The sequence below is a fragment of the Glandiceps talaboti genome, chromosome 1 (genome assembly GCF_964340395.1).
Source record: "Glandiceps talaboti chromosome 1, keGlaTala1.1, whole genome shotgun sequence".
Taxonomy (NCBI): Eukaryota; Metazoa; Hemichordata; class Enteropneusta; family Spengelidae; genus Glandiceps; species Glandiceps talaboti.
The window spans coordinates 2477501-2498689 of NC_135549.1; the positions used below are offsets into that span (position 1 = coordinate 2477501).

The 21189-nt window shown below is 35.0% G+C and overlaps 1 protein-coding gene across 2 annotated transcripts in view; it reads right to left on the minus strand.

Moving 5' to 3' along the window:
• The window catches only part of LOC144440836 (uncharacterized), a 21247-nt gene extending 830 nt beyond the window's left edge, over positions 1-20417 (minus strand). Inside the window, exons 1-4 of one of the 2 annotated variants that reach the window (XM_078130257.1) lie at positions 20186-20417; positions 18202-18400; positions 11801-11872; positions 1-927 (exon numbers count right to left, since the gene is read on the minus strand). The exon at positions 1-927 is cut by the window's left edge and continues 830 nt beyond it. In XM_078130257.1, the coding sequence (XP_077986383.1) occupies positions 1-927; positions 11801-11872; positions 18202-18274 (1072 nt within the window). In that variant the 5' untranslated portion in view covers positions 18275-18400; positions 20186-20417. Of the gene's footprint in view, positions 928-11800; positions 11873-18201; positions 18401-19640; positions 19770-20185 lie in introns of those variants that run through there. The other variant, XM_078130265.1, reaches the window with a different exon arrangement.
• Between the last annotated feature and the right edge of the window lie 772 nt (positions 20418-21189).

Consider the following 21189-nt stretch of genomic DNA (forward strand, 5'->3'; position numbering starts at 1 on the left):
GCATGGCTGCAAAGTGTCCACTCATCACTGGGAATTGGAAATGGTTGACAGAGTTGAGTTGAGGGCTAAGTGTGACAGGGCTGAATGCACTCCACAGTGGTATGGGAAAGAGTGGGGTTCCAGCACCTTGATTTACAAGTGGGCTGGAAATGACAAGTGGTGTGGCTGAGATTGGTAACTGGTGTGGGAGTGGAAATCCTGACGATGGTGCAAAATAAGATGGGCTAGCAACAGTGGTGGTTGTGTCTGGCAGTGTTGACTTCACTATTTGTAGGGGCTGTGGTCTTGGGATAGTACTTGTGATAACTGGAGTGGTTGCAGAGATAGGTTTGCCTGCTGTACTAACTAGGTGTACATCACTTGTCAGTTTGGTGTAAGCTTGGTGGTTGTGTTGCATGCTAACTGGAATACTGCTGCTTCTGTAATGTGTATTACTGTGTCCTGTGCTGGATTCTGATTTGATTGTGAGATCTGGAGTTGAAAAACTGCTACTTCTTGCTGATGAACTTACAAAGCTGCTGCTACTCGGCACATCTGCACTGCTGTGACTTATGCTTGTATTATTGCCTGCACCAGGGTAACTGTGGGGCCTTGTTGTCTGGGGTTCCAAACTCTCCATCTTCACACGGAATGGTACTTTGGTCTCTGTCTTTATGATTTCGGGGAAAGATACAAATTTGTAGACAAACTTCTGTCCCATCACTTTCTTAATAATGTTCTTGTCGTAGTAGTACCTCAATGCGCGGCTCAGTTTGTCATAGTTCATGTTGGTTTTGTTCTTCCTCAGTCCCCATCTGCGGGCCACTTCTTCAGCATTAACCAGCTTAAATTCTCCATCATTGCTGGTCCACGTGATGAGATGTTGGTTGGTTTTGTCCATCAGCAACTCAAGTAAGAACTGCCACAGTGTTATGTTTGATTCAAGACCTGCAAGTAATAAAAGATAAATACATTTAGTTATATACACAATGTTCAAGGTATATCATTGGGTCTAGCAATACATATGGCTAAATGTATATAGTTGGGTTTAAAATGACCGTACATCAATTTCCAATGGGTCATTTTGTCAACAAACAATATACATTACTGAATGATAATGAAATAAGTGTTGGCAAATAAAGCCAATATTATCACAATAGATGTAACATTAGTAATCACATTGTGTTATCATTACCTGGCTACTCAATGCGATAACTCATAGCAACCTGAAACCTATAGTCTTTCCACATTTGAGAGAAGCATTGTCAAAGAACATGATTAAATTGATTGCACGCTTGGTCAAGTAGTACTACTGTAGACTAGTACCATACATCATCTGGATATTATAATTCTACCTGTCTGTTGAGTGTGATCCTCAGTTCAATTCTATGCTTTGCAACATAGTGCCCATTCTCAGTCCTGCATTAATGGTGCACAGTAATGAGAAATATATCTCTAAGGCAAACAAAGACGCTATAAGTTGAGTTCAATTGCCAATTATTTTCAATGTTTATCTATTATATATTTGAAGTATCGTTATATTTAACATTTACACTTAAGTTGACTTGTTTTTCAAAACTAAGATCACACATAATTTTCAATTATGAAAATTGAAAAAAGTGAATGTTTCTATGCAGGATTGGACAACCAATAATTGTGTTCATTGAAGTCTGACATGTAAGTGAATGACAGCACAATGTGAGAAGTCAACACAGAAAATCACAAAATATTTAAAATGGGACAATAAAAAATATAAAAAGTATAATTAAAAAAAGATAAAATAATTACTGTACCAATTCTTTCCTGAGTCAAATGACAGTAACAAGATATCCCATTGCACATAATATTAAATGGTGCACCATGATGAAAGAAAGCTAAACCTGAATACATGATGAAAGTGAATCTTGCTCTGGCAGGCACACAACAAAGTTTTTAGAATTGCAGGGTTAAAATGGAGTACAATTCACCGGTGAATTCCTGGCAAGGTAGAACTGCAACTGTGGCCTATTCTAGAACTGAATAATCTGCTTTATAGGGTGGGAGAATCCTGTCATGTATCCTGCAGCCTGAAGACTTAAATTGACTAGCTGTCTCTTTTTTCATATCACATTGTGTGGCATATGTAACAATAAATGACAGTAGTTGATTTTATACGGCTTTAGACATTTAGATAACAACATTGTTTTCACAAGATGTTGCAAGTATTAACACCTACACATCTGAGCGACTGAAGAAGTTGCTGAGTTTTATCAACCTTGTTCTATATGGGTGAGATCTTGTTTACTTTATGGTTTGGTATAGTTGAAGGAATATACGGAAATGTTGATGTTGACCAATAGCAAAACAATTCTGCTAAAGCAGAATGCTATGTCTAATACATATCGATAAACACTTCTAATGTCATAGGTGACAGATGCTTTCTATAAATTTGTTTCACTGGGAACGAACCATACCCATGGTGGCCTATTAAGTAATTGTTTTGATCAACTTGGTGTGTGGGAGACTACCATCAAGGAGCTGTTTACTGGTCAAAACAAGTTATTAGCTACATGTAGTCCACAGGTGTTTATAAACAACATGCATTAATCCACAGGTAAAGCATAAAACATGAGTCACTCAATCCAACAAAATGAAGAAATTTTCTTGTTCTTGAAATCACGATGAATCTGAGTAGATGAATTCAGGATGATGAAGATGGAATGATGAACGTCACACACACATATATCCGACCATATCACAGTGAAAGTTTGAAAGACACGATAGGCTGTAAATACATGTAGTCCACAGATAGCCAACTTTCATGTAGTCTGACAGACCTACATGAAGTATAGCAAGCAGAAAGACGTGATCTGCTTTTAAAGCCCTCCACTAGGGCACAATTGATTATTTGGCTCATCAAACTAAGACGATTAATGAGAATACAGTGAAAGTATTAAGTTTGCATCTCAGAAAGGATAATAAACGTTATAAAGTGCACATCTATTTGCTGTGTTTTGTACAAGCTAGCAGGCATCCACCAAAGAGCAAAGAGGTAGGAACTAATTATATCAAAGTGGCCATGAGGGATGGGGGCTATCAAAATTATCCTACGGAGACACGTTAACACAGATTTTGTACATGGCAAGTCATCCATCAAAAAATCCACCAAACTTCTTTCCTCTGAGGAATATTTTATTGTGTCTTTCTTTTTAATTAGCATGAAAGAATGAGAAGTTGATGATATTTTTCACCCTCCAGAATAGTAAAAGTGGCAGTTCATATATCCCCATCTATTGTCATGGAGCCTTCCTTATTACCCAGATAACTATAGCCGCATGATTTGACGGACTTAATCTCTGACATTATCTCATTGTAACATAGATGGTTTTGTTAGCAGAGGAAATTTAATTTGTGTTCAGTGAGTGCTAAACCATAAAGAAGGAAACACAGGGGGGAAATCACTGCACTGACTGCAGCTCAACCTGGCTAATCCCTTCCTATGCTGTGTAATGAGAATGAGATCAGGAAAGAATATATGCCTGAGGCGTTATGGTGGCTTCCGATTAGAAAAACAACCTTTAGTCACACAGATTGCATACCCACTTGATCAGTTTCTTCCCTGAAGCCATATACACACCTGAGAGTTGGCAATATTTTATAGGCCTGTCAAACTATAAATTAAGAAATTTATGGCTTTGGCTGTGGCGATATTAGTAAACGAATGAATCCCAATACCAAGCCACTGATTCCACAAGCAGCTAAGTAATCATGTCTGGCAAATTGACAGGGAAAAGTTTAATCATTCTGAATGTAGGCTGAATATCAAACCATTTAATCTATAATTAAGAAGCCATCCAGGCATAAATCGTCTCATTATTTTTCTCCGACAGTTCATTTACTGTAAAGTTACAATGTCAAAGGTCCCATCTACAAAGAGTCTTCACTAAGACTCTTCTTGACATCACCTTTAAAACAACAATAAAAATTAATATTTTAACTTCTGCTTGTCAGATAAGATTCAAATTTTGCCTTTTCACCCCAAAGGTGCAATTGAACAGGTCTTAGCCTATGCCCATATTATCAATTAGATCAGGAAATCTGTCCAGTAAATGTCAAAAGTTTGGACGTGACTTGGTGTACAATTCAAATCCGACTGACAGGCAACCAACTACACTGGTAATTGGTTAGTGATGAGATGGTTTCTTTGTACAGAGTTTCTTTCAAGCATAACAATTTAAAATGTTGTGTTCAATGTCAATTGAGAATTAATTGTTTGGGTCTTTATATAATAAAACTCCTTACTTGAATGCACCAGGTCACATATGATGTCATGAGCAAATTATTACATGAAGTGAGTTTAGTATAGTAAAATAGACAAAACAAATTCTGAAGCTGAGATTTACTGAGATTCTATAATTTGACATGCTACAGTTCATATGGTTCATCACTTGGTATAAGCTATAACGGAATGACATTGCAACATCTATGCACTGCTGTGATTTGATGCAGAAAAAGACATCCCGGTAATGGCAGCTCCTTTTATTAGAATTTACATGCCCAAGTCACATGCCAATGATCTGCACACCTCTGTTATCACTTGTGACAAGTTAACCCATCAGGCTGTTCAGTGAACCACAGCGTGCCTTGAATCACATACACAACTAGTATCAGTTGGGATCAAAGTCAGTAATAAAGATTGAAGACTATCAGTCCTTGCCTCATCTCAAATCCTATGCAACATTGCACACCAATTAAAGAACACAGATTTTTCACCATAACTCATTCAAGAAGTGAAACTCTAAATCAAAATATCTCAATTTCCTCTTTCTGGGAAATGGAAACCATCAAATTCGATTTCCTCTTTTACTAAGAAAAATAATCACATAAAAACTATTCCGTTTCAAATCACTGAGTAGAAGCATTCTGAGATAAAAAAAAAATTGTACCATAAAAGGGAAGAAAATGTTGAAAGAGATACAAAACTAGGTTTACCTCACAGTACACATGCAGTTATTCATATCAACTCTATGATAACAACTCAAAGTCTTTTCAAGATGGTTCATATTTAGAGAGAGCAAGAAAGAGAAGTTCAGATTTAGAGAGAGCAAGAAAGAGAAGTTCAGATTTAGAATAACTGTATTAAAGATGCAGTAAGATCATAACTATAAAAAAATGAAATAAGTTGAAAATACAAGTTGATAAAAAAACAGTTCACGTAATATTTATATACCAATCAGGGCAAACATTTACTGAAGTGAGGAGTTTCTTGCCCATTGCATATCAAAGCAGGAAACATTTTGCTGAAGATTTGGCTAAAAGAGGCAATAGATTTGTGTTCTGGTGATAGGATAGAGTAATGAACAATACTTTATCTGTGTTTGCTGTTTTGTGAATCAATGCTTGTAATGTTACAGATATTATCTCCTATCATCAGTAATGCTTTCCTGCAATTACTAAGATGGAAAGGGCTTTTTTATTTCCCAAGATTATACAAACACATAAATATCCTTTCAGGAAGGAAAGACAGGCACTAGATAATCTTCTTTCAGTAGAGAAAACTTTTATATTGAGGTATGAATTATTTTGGAACATTCCATTTTGATTGGGAGGTAAGAGACTAATGGATAGGAGGAGCAAATGTACAAAGAACCATTTTAGACTTTCAAATACATTACATATCAATTTGTGTTAATGATTGTTGGTAATTGTTACACATTGTAAAGTTGTAACACATTTACATGTAATCTGTTACAGTGTATCAATATTGTGTAGAAACATGTCTGTTTTTCATTTTTTAGTTCTCTGTAAATCTTTGATATGGCTAATGTCACTTTTAGACTAAAATATGAGAAACAATATTACTCAATTCAGTCTTGAAAGAGTTTTGATATAAAGAAAATTATCGTTGATGTTGACGTCTGGCGATGTATTCACATTTGTCTGGTAAAGATGAAAGATTTATTCCATTCAGGCCCAACTGTGCTATCAATTACTATCAAATAGACAAAGTGAACCAATGCCTAGAAGAGCTAAATACACATACCAACTCTCAGTCTAGGTCCTTACAACGGTGTTCCAATTTTACACTATGTTATCTTCACACATTACGTCTAGTGAATGTCTTTACTCTAGGCTTTAAATGTGGTTAAACCCCATGCTGGGCAAAGTGCAAATGGGCATGTCAGTAGTACTTGTAATCCATCACAAATTGACAGGCTGTCATTGTTGCTCATTAATATTCATTTGGTACAGCTGTTTTGACTATTGGGGGAATTTAGCACATAATAACAAGTTGTCGTTCATGTTACCGCTTCTTCTTGATCTCATCATAATGACAAAATACCTTGAATTTCTTGAATGCACTGACATCTCGAGATTGTTATTTCTTCCGAAAATCTCCTCATACAAAGGACCGTCATTTTGTTTGTTGACCATGCATTGTGGGAAATCAAAGGTCAAACATTGTTGACCTTTCTAGGACTGATATGATATGCAAATGTCCAACTGAACTCCATCTCCAGTTTGCTTAAACTAAAATTATGTAGGGATACGACAACGTCATCACATTTATATGAACGCTGTAGGGGGAGCACAGAATTTTGTGCGAGAGTAACAACATTGACTAGACGTAATGTGTGAAGATAAAGTAGTGTAAAATCGTAACACAGTTGTCAGGCACTAGACTAACCAACTCTTCATTCCATTAATGTAGGTTCAAAAATCAAACCAAAAATAAATAATGTTGTAGGGCTCTATGACTGGCTACATGACTACATGATAATGTAACAGCATCACTTCCTGATTAGATTAAAAACTGCTACATTGTAACTAATAATAGTGAAACTGCGTCATTAGTAGATTGCTTGAGCCTAATTGCATGACCCATTACATGTAACTATTAGTTGGAGTAGAACACATGCAACTAAACCTTTTGTAATTCACACAAAAAAATCTGCTCTCTAACAGCTCAGTTGTCTCACTAGCAGCGGTACTCTACGTAATTATTCTGTTTTGTAGCATTTTGTAGAATGTTAAAATAGAGATGTTTTTTAGAGTGTATACTTAACTTTTCAGCCATTCTTCAATTCTATTTTCCCATTTAATCAGTTGCACGTTTTTTTGACAATTTGTATAGGTTGATTCTTGATTTTTATTTTGATAAATTAATGATAATCTAACCAAACTGTGTGTAATCTATGTCCCTGGATTTCTTGTAGACTTGCTATAGCATGTTTTCTTTCTCTATGGTGATTTGCATCATCAAATTATTTTCTTAATATTGTACTTATTTTTTTATTTTTTCAAAGACCTGAATAGATCCAGCTCACCTTTCTATCACATTCTTCTATTTTAATACTGCAGACATGATGTTTTGTTGGTGGGGATCAGGAGATGAGGTTAGAAGAGGTTTAGGGGTGGGGGTCAGAAGAGATAAGGTTAGAAGAGGTTTAGGGGTGGGGGTTGGTAGATGAGGTTTGACTATTCACAACAAAGGTGAGTTGAAACACACATGATACATGCATCACAGTTCCATTCAGTAAAGTCCAAATGTACATGTATACTCTCTTGGGTATTAGATTTCTACTTTTAACGATACTAAAATTATAAGATTAAATTGCATCTTGGAATTAATTATGTATTAATTATATTAGGTTTAATTTCCCTGAAAGTATACTTTCCTTTCCTCTAATCTTATTAGACCTATCCCCGTACAATTCCTGTCATGATATCAGAGTTTCATTTGTAATCCGTCGGCTTTGGCTTACCGTTCTCCAATTAACTTCCAGTGGGAATGTTTTCCATAACATAAGGAATACGCCTTGGGAAACATTATTTCATAAAGGGTGGATATTAGAACTAATATCTATGGATATCAAATAATGCATTTTGTTATGGTAAATTTTCCAGTTAGTACTAATTTCATTTAAAACTGAAACCCACTTTGATGTTTTTCCATGTCCTTCCGTGTCTGAATAATTTTCCAGCATTAAACACTGGCTTACCGCAAAATTTCAATGATTATTTTTTATTGAAATTAACAAAAACATTCCTGGAAGTCTTGTCTAAGACTTGATATATGTGATACTGCTTTTCTGCATAAATGAGCATAAAAGAAAGGAAGAGTTTCAGTTTTTAAAAAAAACCTATGCAATCAGATGATCTACATGTGTCTCCTGACTAAAAGCAGCATTTATTTCATTTTATTTGCAGACTGAACCCAAACTAAGTGTTTTGTGCTTCACTCTGTGTAAAGATCACATCACTTGCTTGCTCAGAGGGGCATATTACTTGAAGTCACTATTTGCTGTCAAATACGGAACTGGAAGCAATGCTTTCAACAGATTACATTATTGAATTTCCCTTAACAGGATGTAGCTAGAAAGATAGGGGAAATTAAATTTGTCTGAATTTGTCTTTAATTGGTGACTCCTAACCTTTTAGTCCTGTCACACACACGACCATAACAGTACTAGGTACACATACCCTGGAAGGTTTGACAACCCACACATGAACAAGATCAAGAGGGTTTGTGTTGTTGACTCATCAGCAATCATACCCTGGATTACAACCAAAATATTTCCTTTTTCAGCAGTGCCTAGTAAAGCAGAACAATGGTAATAAGGTGGTGTGATCTTTCCTTCAGGCATCAAAGACTCCCTTGATGTGAGCTATGATTCACAGGAAACTATGACATTTCACGCCAGTGATAAAATTACCATTTCAGACTACAGGAAGTTATTTCTCTTCATCAGAATTATTGTTGGCAGCAATATTGCTTCATTTCTAACAAGTATTCATGACTTGTCTTATCAGCAGTGAACTTATGTCTTTCTGTTCATGCATGCATGCTCAGCTATGTGTGTGCCTGTGTGTATTTTGTTGGTGTGTATAACTGATATGCTTAGGTTCTCTAGCGTATAGCACACTTCACACTCTTCTGTATTCTGACTATGGCATACAAAATGTACATATATTTGTAGCTGTTTCTATGGATGAAATTAGGCTTCAATTCTTTGTTTGGTACACACACATGTATTTATTTTTTGTATTTTTTAAATTTATCTTTCTTGTAAATACGTGTTACTTCCAGCATAAATCTGAGTAAAATACACAGACATGTCATCTCTTCTGTCAGAGTGCTTGAAAGACAAATTATTCCATACTTTTTATGACCAGTTTAACCTTAGAGCACAACAGAAAGAGTCTTCTTCCCTCATACAAATTACTTTTTCCTTAGATTTTCAAATTTTATTATCTGTAAGCCGCAAAAAGTACAAAATGAGAAAATAGCGAACCATGTCTTGGAATTAATCTCTCAGCCTAGATTAGGAACCTATCAGAATATTAATCCACCATTAGACAGACATTGAGTAATAAAAACAGAATTTACTACAGGAAGTGATAGCTATTTTTTTTTCAAATTTCTCACTGTGAGAGAGAGGTATTATGACTCAATAAAACAGGGATATAACCAGCTTGCTATTTTCCCATCCCAGTCACCTACGCTATGATTTATAGCTGCATAGGAACATTGAAACTCTAAATACTAAGGTCGTGTCCATATGATTACATACAGTACACTAGTTATTAATATCTCACAGCATTACCATGGCTCAAAGGAAGTTGTTAAATGTCAGGCTTTTCCCACACAAAGAACACACACAGTGATATCACACTAAATGTCTATAAGAAGGAAGGTCACTCTGCATTCAACTATTAATACTCATTTTGTGATATTTATACTTTTTGAAATCATAAAAGTATGTATTCAATTCAATTAGCTGCACCACTAACAAGCTAGAATTAATCCATATTTTTAATATTATTATGAAACTAGTAATCGCTGATTAATCCAGTTCACTATTTTTATAAATCGGTTTTTATTTTATAATTGTGTATAATATTATCGTACCTCCATCTGATATCAGTTTTATAGCCATGCCTAGTAACATGTAACGTTGTTAACTCCATGTATATTTAGTTTTATTCATGACTTGCTATTTTTGACTTGCAGTGTTGTTGATGAGTTCAAACAGACAGATCTATAAATGATAGTAGTTTTTCATCCAATAGCAAGACACAACAGCCTTGTTGGTAGGATTACAAAAAGTGGAATTCTTAATTTGCCTTCCCTACTTCCTGGTTTCCCCTCCCATTACACAATTGTTATCCTAATACACTTACCATATTCATATATATTGCCTTCCCCACCTTTATGACAACTGTAGTGTTGCCACATCCCATAAACCTACCATTTTCACCATCATTGCCCCTTCCCATAAACTTAACAATTTTACTAATATTGCCCCTCCCCATTGTACTGTTGTCTAGATACACCTACAACAATAATTAACACTAGTTATCTATTACTTGATCAAAAAGTTATTTTACTGTTAACAGGTGTTAGACACCTGATAAGGTATTAAAGCCAACATGTCAACAGAACAAGGCTATGTTATGTGTATATTTTCACTGCTAAAGATACAATCAAAAAAGTACTGTTTACAGTTATATTTTGGTATACAAAGTATTAGTAGCCATGAAGCTGTTGATATAATCATTAGTGAACACAGAACAGTTTTAAGTCAAAAGACATCCAATTCTTTCAATTTTTTGTTTGCACTGTCAATTTGTGAAAAGACTTGTTTAGGTCATAAACTCCATGTTTGCCAGTTTGCTTAATATCATTAGTAATTTTTTGTTTAATGATGCATATGGTTCATATTTGTGTGTGTGTAATCTGATATCAGAGCATTTCGTGGTGGATTCCAAGAAAACTTGCCATGTTATCCAGCTTTGGTGACAGACAAATCTATATCTGAAACAGAGACTCCATTGATCATGAGAACCACAACTTAGAAACATCAATGTGACAATAGACACATGTTGAACAGCTCAACTTTTGTTATAAATAATTACTGTATAAACAATAGATAAATAAATATGACAAGTTCTTTACTTTCAATATTTCTATATACGATTTTCTAAGTATATCACACTTTTTCATTCATTCAAAACAAGTTTCATGGTATTTCATGCCTAGTTTGCATCACTACCTTCAGAGTTCACTACCTTAGAAGTTTAACAGTACATGTATTTGATGGCTAGCATGCATTATTAATATCTTCTGACTTAATAACCTTCTTAGATTGACATTTATACATAGAAGTTTTACAGTGTTTCATTGTTACAGTATGCAGTTATTATCTTCAAAGTTGTTGAGTTGACAAGTGGCAGGAAGTATAGCACCATACAAATATCCTGTTCATTGAGTAGTAGATAATATGGAGCTCAGTTCATTTGCCAAGAGGTTAATAGACATAATCTCTGCTTCAAGTACTTAAACATGTGGCAATATTCACAGACCCACCTGTCAGTTTACTGTTAACCCATATCCCCTATCCCCTGTAACCAAACATTGTCCGGGGCTTTGTGTCAGAAAGATTAATTCTCTTTTGCAAGAAATACACACCTTTCAGTCAATTACTTCAGTAGAGTATTATTTTCTTATAAGTAGCATTTGCATCATTTTTGCATACATTTGCACTTTTGTGAACTTCACATTTTTTCAATGAATGCACCCTAAGTTCTCATTGAACTGGGAGCAAATCAAGTATACTCCAAATTTTGGAGATTACAAGATATGGTGTTCTTGACAATGCTTCGGGGGAAAGACTGGTGGAATTGATCCTCTTAGAACAAATGAATATTAAAGAGTAAATAGAAGATACAAACTGGTATGCACAATAAACAATGTTATTTTCAATAAACTGTCATTTGTAGACATGTGTGAATGATATAAACAGAAAATTAGAGAAAATATGATATCTGAGGGGCTTACCTTTAGGTTTTATGAATGGAGGGAGGCATCTCCTCTTGGCGGGAGAATCAGTCAAAATTACTTCTTTTGAATCTGTAAAATAAAACAGAAAAAACACACATCATCAGTAATTCAATCTAATATATAATGATCATAAAACTATGTGACTGAATGCAGTATAACATAAAGTGAGTGAAATTTTGAGTGTATAACATTCAAACACCATGACAACCATTCGTTGGCAATGTAACTCACAAACTCATTTAATAAAGTGTTTCCTGTATAGCTACAACTTCACAAATTTCACTCTAACTGTATCATTCAAAAACGGAAGGCAGCACAGAGAAGCTGTTTCCGTTCTCATCTATTTCGATATTCTTTTAGCAAATACCATGGCAACTCAAAAGCTTAATTTAGAGTAATTCTTTTGACTTGCAGCTGTTGTCCTACATGTATTTGACAGATGTGGGGGTTCTTAAGTACTGTTTGGTTTCATCTTTTGTTAAGCAGCTCTAGTTTCCGCTACCAAATCATTTTTTCCCAACAGTAAATATTTGTAAAGCTCCTGACTGAAGTGCCGTCTAGATTGTACTACCGGTGACGTGTTTCTATCACCCCCCATGCTCTGCAACGATAAAACGAAATAAACACACAGTTCTTTCATCTCTACCACGGAAAGACTCTGTAAAGTTTGATATTTCATGTCTGCTGTTCTTTCCTGTATACAAACATTTTTCATTTCTGAAAAAGCTTCACCATGGCAACGACAGGAAGCCTAATTATTTGTCTTTGAATCTGTATGACATGGAACACATGTTCATTGATGTTCTAATGTTGCCATAGCAGCCACTTAAGAATATTAATACTTTGATTATGTATTAATCATAAACGGATATAAAGAAACATATTTGTCACATAATTGAAACAGGTACAGTTACAAAAATGATAATTAGTGTGTAAAGTCAAAAAGCACTTTACTTTGAGTGCATCTATTGAGAGGTTTTATACAGCCCAATTTGTACAACACTTCAAACTTTTAACTTTAATCACAAAAGGCTACTTAAACATTTTACTAACATGTACCCGTTTCCTATTACCATGACGATATAGTCTTCTAAAAATACACATCTTTTGTCTTCTCATATTTACTGTCAAATTTATGAACATTTTGTGTTCTACTTGTATGCTCATCATCAAAATAATTTGAGAACATGCAAAAGTATGATAAATTAACATAAGTATTAAATCATTATAAACAATTAGTAGTCTTGGAATTGAACTTGTAGTTTTCCATTTGTCCGACATACAAGGTGATATTTATGATAAAATTGTAAAGTGTTTACTGTAACAAGGTATGCTACAAAAATGTTATCATGTCCAGACTAATCCAAAATATTTTATTTTGTTTGTCTATCTTAATAAAATGACTGTCTAACCATGGAAATGAAGATTTTGAACATCATGTTTATATGATATTAATTGCTTTTTTGTTTAATTTCTGTCACATCATCATTTCTCAGCTTAGGTTATTTCACAATTTCCTCAAGTTATAACACCAACTTTTTTCTCAATTACAGAACATTTGCAGTCACTGTTTGTCCATGTTATAGACATAATGACGTACACAGATGATTACACAATAACATATAATTGAAATTAAAATTTACGATGCTAATTTGTCCTTAGGTTCATTTTACCCGTGGGTCAACGAGGGCAAGCAGTAAGATATGTTTAATTTTCCTTACTCTGGTCTTTTGTGTTGTATCATTGTCTAAATGATCACCGAGATGCTTAAATGAAAATGAATACTGATTAGACCAATTTCATTAATATAATTGCCTTATATGTCATCTATTCACTACAATGGGTGACATTTCATAAGGCCTTCACACGTACCACCTGTTGGAACCTTGCCCACTATTTTTCCTGAAACCCCTACTCACAAATAGAAAAGACCAAAAATCTGTACAATACAAGCAGACTGTACCAAAGTTATGGTGTATTCAGGGGTGATATTTGTGTATTTGTTTATTCAGTACAGGAATATAAGAACAAGTAATTTCAAAGACGAATAGGAAGTCATTTCATAAAACTAATCAACATCAATAAATTATGAAATAGATAACAAGTCAGTTTGATTGATCATTGTCTAGTTGGCAAATATCCACACTTTATTTTAATATCAATGAAAACATGATGGTAGATTGTACACGTTATATGTAATTCCACATATGAATTTTAACTTTAAACATAGCGGAAAGGAAATACATTCACCAAGTAATGAATTGAGTTATACCACATTCTCTAGGATTTTTCTATAACATGTCATAAAGAGTTGAACCACATAACATTTTACATTGTATAAAGAGGTGGTTTTTCCTTGACCCCTCATGACTCACACAATCCTTCGTGTCATTTTACTACTAAAAAAAATAAACAGACTTATAACGGACATCCACCCATAAAAACCAAAAATTACAAAATATTGTTCCATTGCACAACGAGTTGAGACATTGAATTAAATGTTAATAAACCACATGGATAGTTTGTTAGGATTAACCCAAGTTATGGTTAAAATGCAGGAACATTTCAATACTGCTATGTCAAGCCAAAATCCATCATTAAAGTTTCAATACTGGCACAACATTGCTTAAAAAAAACATAATAGTGAGATCTGAGTTATCCGTATTACATAAATGTTTGATATTAGACGGATTACAAATTTAGAAAAAAAGAAGAAAACTACTTCCACTCAAACCTAAGCCATAGGCATATTACTAGAACTTATCTTATTTCACATCTATAGTAGCTGTAGATACATCAAATATATAACAGGCCAGTACAATACAAGCAATACACAGTTAATGTGTTCAGGCATTAAAAAAAAACTTGAGAGCCATGGCTCAGTATTTTATTGGCTTTTTAACCAGCTTCATTCTTTTGTGTATAGATCCAAGAATTGTTCAAATTAAATTTGGTGACTTTTTTATCTCTAGGATAATTTGACGTTGGTCCATAGTTTCAATTATATTAGGGTATTCACACTTTTTCTTCTTCATAATTTAGGCTTCCTGGTAACCGAGAGGAGAAATCTGGTGAAATTGAGCTTGTTTTTCAACAAATCTCCATAATTTTTATCGAACTTGTATGGTGGTAGATTGTATATCTTTTATTACATGGTTTACTAATTTTGTGAAAAATAGAATGGAAAATTGCAAAAGTTAATTAATTAGGTATACAACAATAGTAAATCATCCATTGATAAATTTTACTTGTGAAATCCTCTTTGTTGAAATTTAGCGGATGAAACATGAGTTTCAAGGCCACATCCCCAATGTACTGTACAAAATATAATGTGTTACTATTTCATCCAATGACATGCCGTTTTCTCATCCAACAACTTCTCACAAAGGGAAATATTACATCTCAAAAACAAAACTTCTAACCTTTTTCAGTTTTTATCATTGAAATTTAAACTCTGAATCATACAGTCTGAATTTCAGTTTCCATCTGATATTAGCATCATTCTTAAGCTGGTTGCTAATGGTAATGCCCCTCCTTTCTTCATACATATTGGAACATGATACTCATGAGAAAATATAACATAACAGCTCCTGAGAATGAACAGAATTGTGTGTCTGTTCCCAGTCCCTATCCCTTGCATGTGTTGGAGGTGAACGTTTGCAGTAGAAGTCAATGACATTGGTTGCTTTTATTAGCTGTTGTTGAGGCAGTTACAAAACAGATCATGATTGTTACAAAGATGACAAAGGCCACAGGAAGTTGTAACAATAGGAGACTGCCTTTACTACTGAAGTACCTGGTTTACAATGCTGTGTAATTAGAACTGCCCTCTGCTCTGATAAGATATCAACCCTCTTATGACTCAACCTTCAAAACTTCCACTTCACATCAAAATTATCAAAAAATACACACTGGCAAAGGTATGACATGGGTGTGCACATAATAACCTTTTGTTTAATGTGAAAAACAACTGTATTTGTATGGTGCAATTCTGATTCCAATTAAAGTAAAGTGTGAATCTCCAATTGAAGTAGTGATGATATAATTAATTTAGTTAGCTTATTACTACAAATGTGACATTTTGAAATGTTATTGTGTTCATTGATGCACAATGCTTTTATTCAATTTTTGTATTTGATAATTAATACTCAGCAATTTTCTAATATTAAACTTACCCATCCAAAACATATAAAGCAAATATCAGTTTTTCGTGGAAAAAGCATGCCAAAACTGAACTAGTTTCAACTCTGACTCTTAGCAGGAGTGTTATGTTTGGCTTGCATGTACAGCTAGCTGGAAGTCCAGGTCCACCTTACGTTGTAAACATTACAATTGCATGACTCATTGACAACGTATGGTATACAAGACCTCAACCCAAGAGACTATTAGTACAACGTACATCCACACTTCCTCTGTTTTCCGAATTCTATGTTTATAATCATTTCAATTGTCAACATGTTGTAAACGTCATTCAGCTAGCAATCACCCTGAACCTGGATCAGTGTTTTTGACTTAACTTGGCAACAGTTCAATAAATTTTATACATACAAAGAGAGGATATCTGGGTCCAAAACATGCCTGGGCAAGTCGCCAAGAGGTCAATCACTTCACAACGATAACAAAAATCTCTTCCACTTTATAGAATGTCACTTCTGCATTACTATTTATGCCACAATTACATAGCTCACTTCTGTATTAAGTTGCTATAGTGCAATCATTGCGTAATCTGAAACAGGAATTCAGCTAACTTTTTTTAAGGGGTTTGATAATGTACTAGATCTAGAAAAAGGAACTTCCCCTTTCATGTGTACAATACACTACTTCCCTTCCTTGGTGAATAAATACAGATTGTATGTACTCTTTTGTCTACATAAAATTTGACTTCTGCAGATATTTGCTGGAACCATTATCACACGTCAAAAGATGTATGGGTCATCCTAACTACACAAAGCTACATGGCCTCGCTATCCAGGGCAGTGGGCAACAACAGGAAGGACATTAGTCACTAAACACATTCATGGCTGGACTGATCCTGGATGTATCACATCAATGGTTGCAATAAAATACCACGATATATATTTCCGTATGACTTTGCAAAGCTTTTAAGAGTTTCTTATACTTATAACAAACCACTCACTTTACTTTTAATACAACAAAAAATTCTTATGATATTGCATTAAATCTTCCAAAATGTATTTGGAGAATATATTCTGGGCTCAATTTCACATTTTCTGATAAGCTGCTGTAAAACATGTAAACATCCAGTAATGAAGAATTGCTCATATGAGGTTGACAAACCAAGACATAAGGACATATCTCATAAATATGCATGAATCCCTTATATGGTATGAAGGTGGAACTTGTCAAATTCATCAAAATGTATATTATTTGCATATGGATACTGATGAAGCCTAAGTTTATGAGAAGTGATACCATAGCTATGATACAAAACAGAGACAAAAAGTGAGACAATTTTATAGCGTTGTCTACATCATGCATCATAAATGGTGAGCTCACTTCCCCAGGCTGTTCTCCAGACCAGATATCTAATATTTGGAAAGGAAGGACACAAACCTCAGGAACAGTAGGCCAATTCAGACAATAGCATTCAATGCAGTAAATAGACTCAAGTGGTTGCATATTTGTGGTTTGCTATGTTCCCGTCCAGGTAATGATCAAGACAGGAAGTGGCTAGTGTGCCCAGAATGAGAAATAAGTTTGCAAAAAACACAATGTCTAGTAAAAATGTGCAAAGTCATGAACCATTGCACTGTCACAGCTCAGTATTAAGAAGTCTAGTAACAGAAAGGAATGTTGTAGTTTCCTATACCATATACAAGTGACATCATTTCATTGGGCCCCAATGCTGCTAGTAAAGAGCCTCCACAACACACCTTTACTTTTCTACTTAACATCTTGAACAAAAACACTGCTTATTATATACTTCTTTCAATATTTGCCAATATTGAACATACTTTTGTTGAAGCTGAATGAATATGGTTCTGATTCTAGTTAAAGATTTGAGTCAATATATACATGTAAATTAGCAGTTAGAATGTCAACTCGTGTCACTTTGTGTGAACACATTAAGATAATGCTTTGTACCAGCAATAATATGCTGGGATTTGTTTTTTTTAGTTTACAATGTTCGAGTTTTCAGGTAAAAAGTTGATTGATGGGCCATGCATACCCAAGATGCATATGACAATGTTGGGGAAAGTCCCCCTTTTCCCATGTTCAAAGTATAATCAGTGATACTAATGTGGTGACTACAGCTACTACATTGAGTTACCAACTGTCCAAGAATTTTGCATTATTCAACTCATCAACATTTATTTTGGTTGAAAATGCTGAGTCACAATCACTTGATAGTTAGGTAAAAGAGTTATTCGTCTTACCTGGTTCTTCAAAATGTCTCTTAATTGCATTTCTCGTCTCTTCAGAACTTGGGAGTTGTCTGTCAGTTAACATCTTGAATTGTAACTACTACAATAAATATGGCTTCTATTGAATGTAACAACACACTTTGTGTGTGTTTTGGTCCACAATTGGAATTCAAAAATAATTTAGAACTTTTGTCTGTTTTTGCATCAAAATCTGAAAATTGAAGAAAAGAAAGATAGAAGAATGTTAGAGAAACAAGAAAGATAAAACTTGTTGCCCAATGAGGGAGTTTGTTTCTTGAATGACACTAAGTTGCTTATTTAGCTGAAAACTTCAATTTCAGTTCAATCTCTACTTCGGAGAATAAACCAGGCAAACTGATGTGGGATTAAAAGTTGTGATGAGAGTGATGGAAAAAAAGTCAAGGAAGGATAAAGATTAAAGCCATTTAGGGTACTTCCCTTACAGTGGTAATGCAACTCAAAACTCCATTATCAAGAGAGAAGAAATACTACACTTTTTAAAAAAAAGCTTAAAATGAGAGATTGTACTGCAAATTTGGAAGCAAATGCTATAAATATAACATGCATTTCTTTTCCCATCTTGTTCGAGAGTTACTGATTTAGAGTTTACTGCAGAGTTATATTTAGTATTCAAAGATTTGTGCAGTTTTTTGAAAAATGAAATATTGACTCCCCCCCCCCCCACTTTTTTTTTTCTTAGTTAGGTAGGTCTGTGAGGCACAAAACATTTTTTAACGTGTTTTATGTTCAGTGAAGTAAAGAGCTGTCTCACATAAACGTGACTGTACGACACAGAGTACGGTAATTACAGCGACATCTCCTACAAATATTTCAATCTGATAAGGCTGGGAAAATTTGATAATCTTATCCGGAATAAAAAGTTGATCATCATCGTAGGTATAATCGTGGTGAAGTCATTACGGGTAATTTTCTGCTATGGGATTGTTTGTAAAAGCCATTAAATTGGATAAATGATAGTCATTCAAACGTTTTAACAAAACTGAAAATATGCTTTTACATGATCATTACGCGCCAAAAAGTAGGGTGTCATGTTGTCTACGCGCTTCAAAATTTTGCACGACCACGTTAATGATATAATACTACCATTTCAGTAACTATAGCGTCGTGTCATATATTCATTGGAACAAACCATATCAATTTGAAGAAAAAAAATGAAAGAACAGAGAAATTCTAAAAAGTCGAGAAAACTAACAAAAAAATCACAACCGTATGTCGCGAGACCAACGATGGCTGAAATGGCGGAACACTGACTAGCGTGAAATGGAATTCTCAAAAAAAGTAAGAGGGCGAACAGGAGTAAAAAAAAAAAAAAGAAAAGAAAGAAAGAAAATATCAACAAGGGTCCCGGCTAATTTCAGGTCACGAATATTTACCAAATGTGGTGCCCTGGATACACTATGTCGACCTACCTGCTACCCCTTCGACGGAAGATGACGGTTTGGAAAAAAAACTTTGTTGCTAGCAACTAAAGCAATCGAGGGTCGAACAGGAAATCCGGTAGTCGAGCAACAACAAAGATTACAGGAAACCCAAAGTGTGACAGTTGTTGAACGACCATTGACCGGGTAGTTACAGCTATACAATAAGGGTTAGGCCGGTCTTGTGTCATTCACACTAGCGTGTATTAGCAACCGTAAAACACGCCGTATGCCGCTAGCATATGGAACTGTTATACGTACTTTACTACATATACATATATATACAGTGTACATGAACCACTGCTTTCCGTAACGAAAGGCCTACATGCTGCCCACGATTTTTTTTTGGGTGAACGATTCATTATAACCGGAACAAGCCCGGTCAATATTTTCTAACAATCTCGGGATAAGTATGTAATTCCCAAGTTTACGTGGACACACTTCCAGTACAAGTCCTCGTATTTATGCGGTGGATAAAAAAAACGTGAATTCAATGGGGGAATTGAAAAGCATAGTAATACTAATAGCTAGCTCACCAGTTACTTTGATAGCGTGTGTGGTACTTCGTCGCGTCGTCAATCACTGGCTCTGTACCTAACGTACGTACGTACTCGTCGGAAGGGAATGGCACTACTGACACAACTCACTAAGTATCCGGATTTCGTCCCACTCGATCTGTGATATCTCGGGGCTGTACACACAATTTCGTCGAAATAGTACTTCTGGAGAATTTCTCACTAAGAAAACCGGAAGTAGTACTGTTTGTAGTAAGGGGAACACCCTATAAATAGCATACGTACGTCTGTAGTGACGTCAGTGCAGTAATAGCTGACTGTGATTGGTCCCTTCTGACAGAATGGTACAGCGCCAAGGATTTGATTGATATACAAATTTACGTTTGCCGTAGGTAAACACTGGAACAATAGCGTCGATGTACTTCCCTTTGAGACTGATTACGCCAGTAGATGTTTACAATATCACTGGTTGGGTAGCGTTGCATTGTTCGTGGGTACGTCTCTGGGACACAGAGCGTGCGTCACAATCGAAGCAAACAATAGTTAGTAGCGAAGCTGGTGGTGTCAACGTTCGGACGGCCAACACAGGATGTTAGGGTCTTCCGGGTCGTGTGCCCATATATGGTAATAGGTATAGACTTTGCGTAAACTGTGTACTTATTTATTACTCACCTGTTCAATCTTACAAGAAAATTACATCATCAGTTTAAAATAGTAATTACATGTATATCATTTCGATGCCGATTCAAGGAAAAGCTAGTATTTACGCTCAAACATCATAATATAATTAGTATTACACACGACACTGTTCAGGAACAGTCAAGTCGATTCCAGGATGTGTCACACACCCGACCAAACTTGGCCCCAACAAAACAGCATAGTTACTTCCCAAGTCAATCAGGTGTGTTTAATACTAAATTAAAAGAATGCAAGGCAGACTCAACATTGCGACACCACCCAACGTTTGATAGTTTTGGTGATAACGTTTATACGACATGCCTGTACACCTACATGTCTGTCTGTTA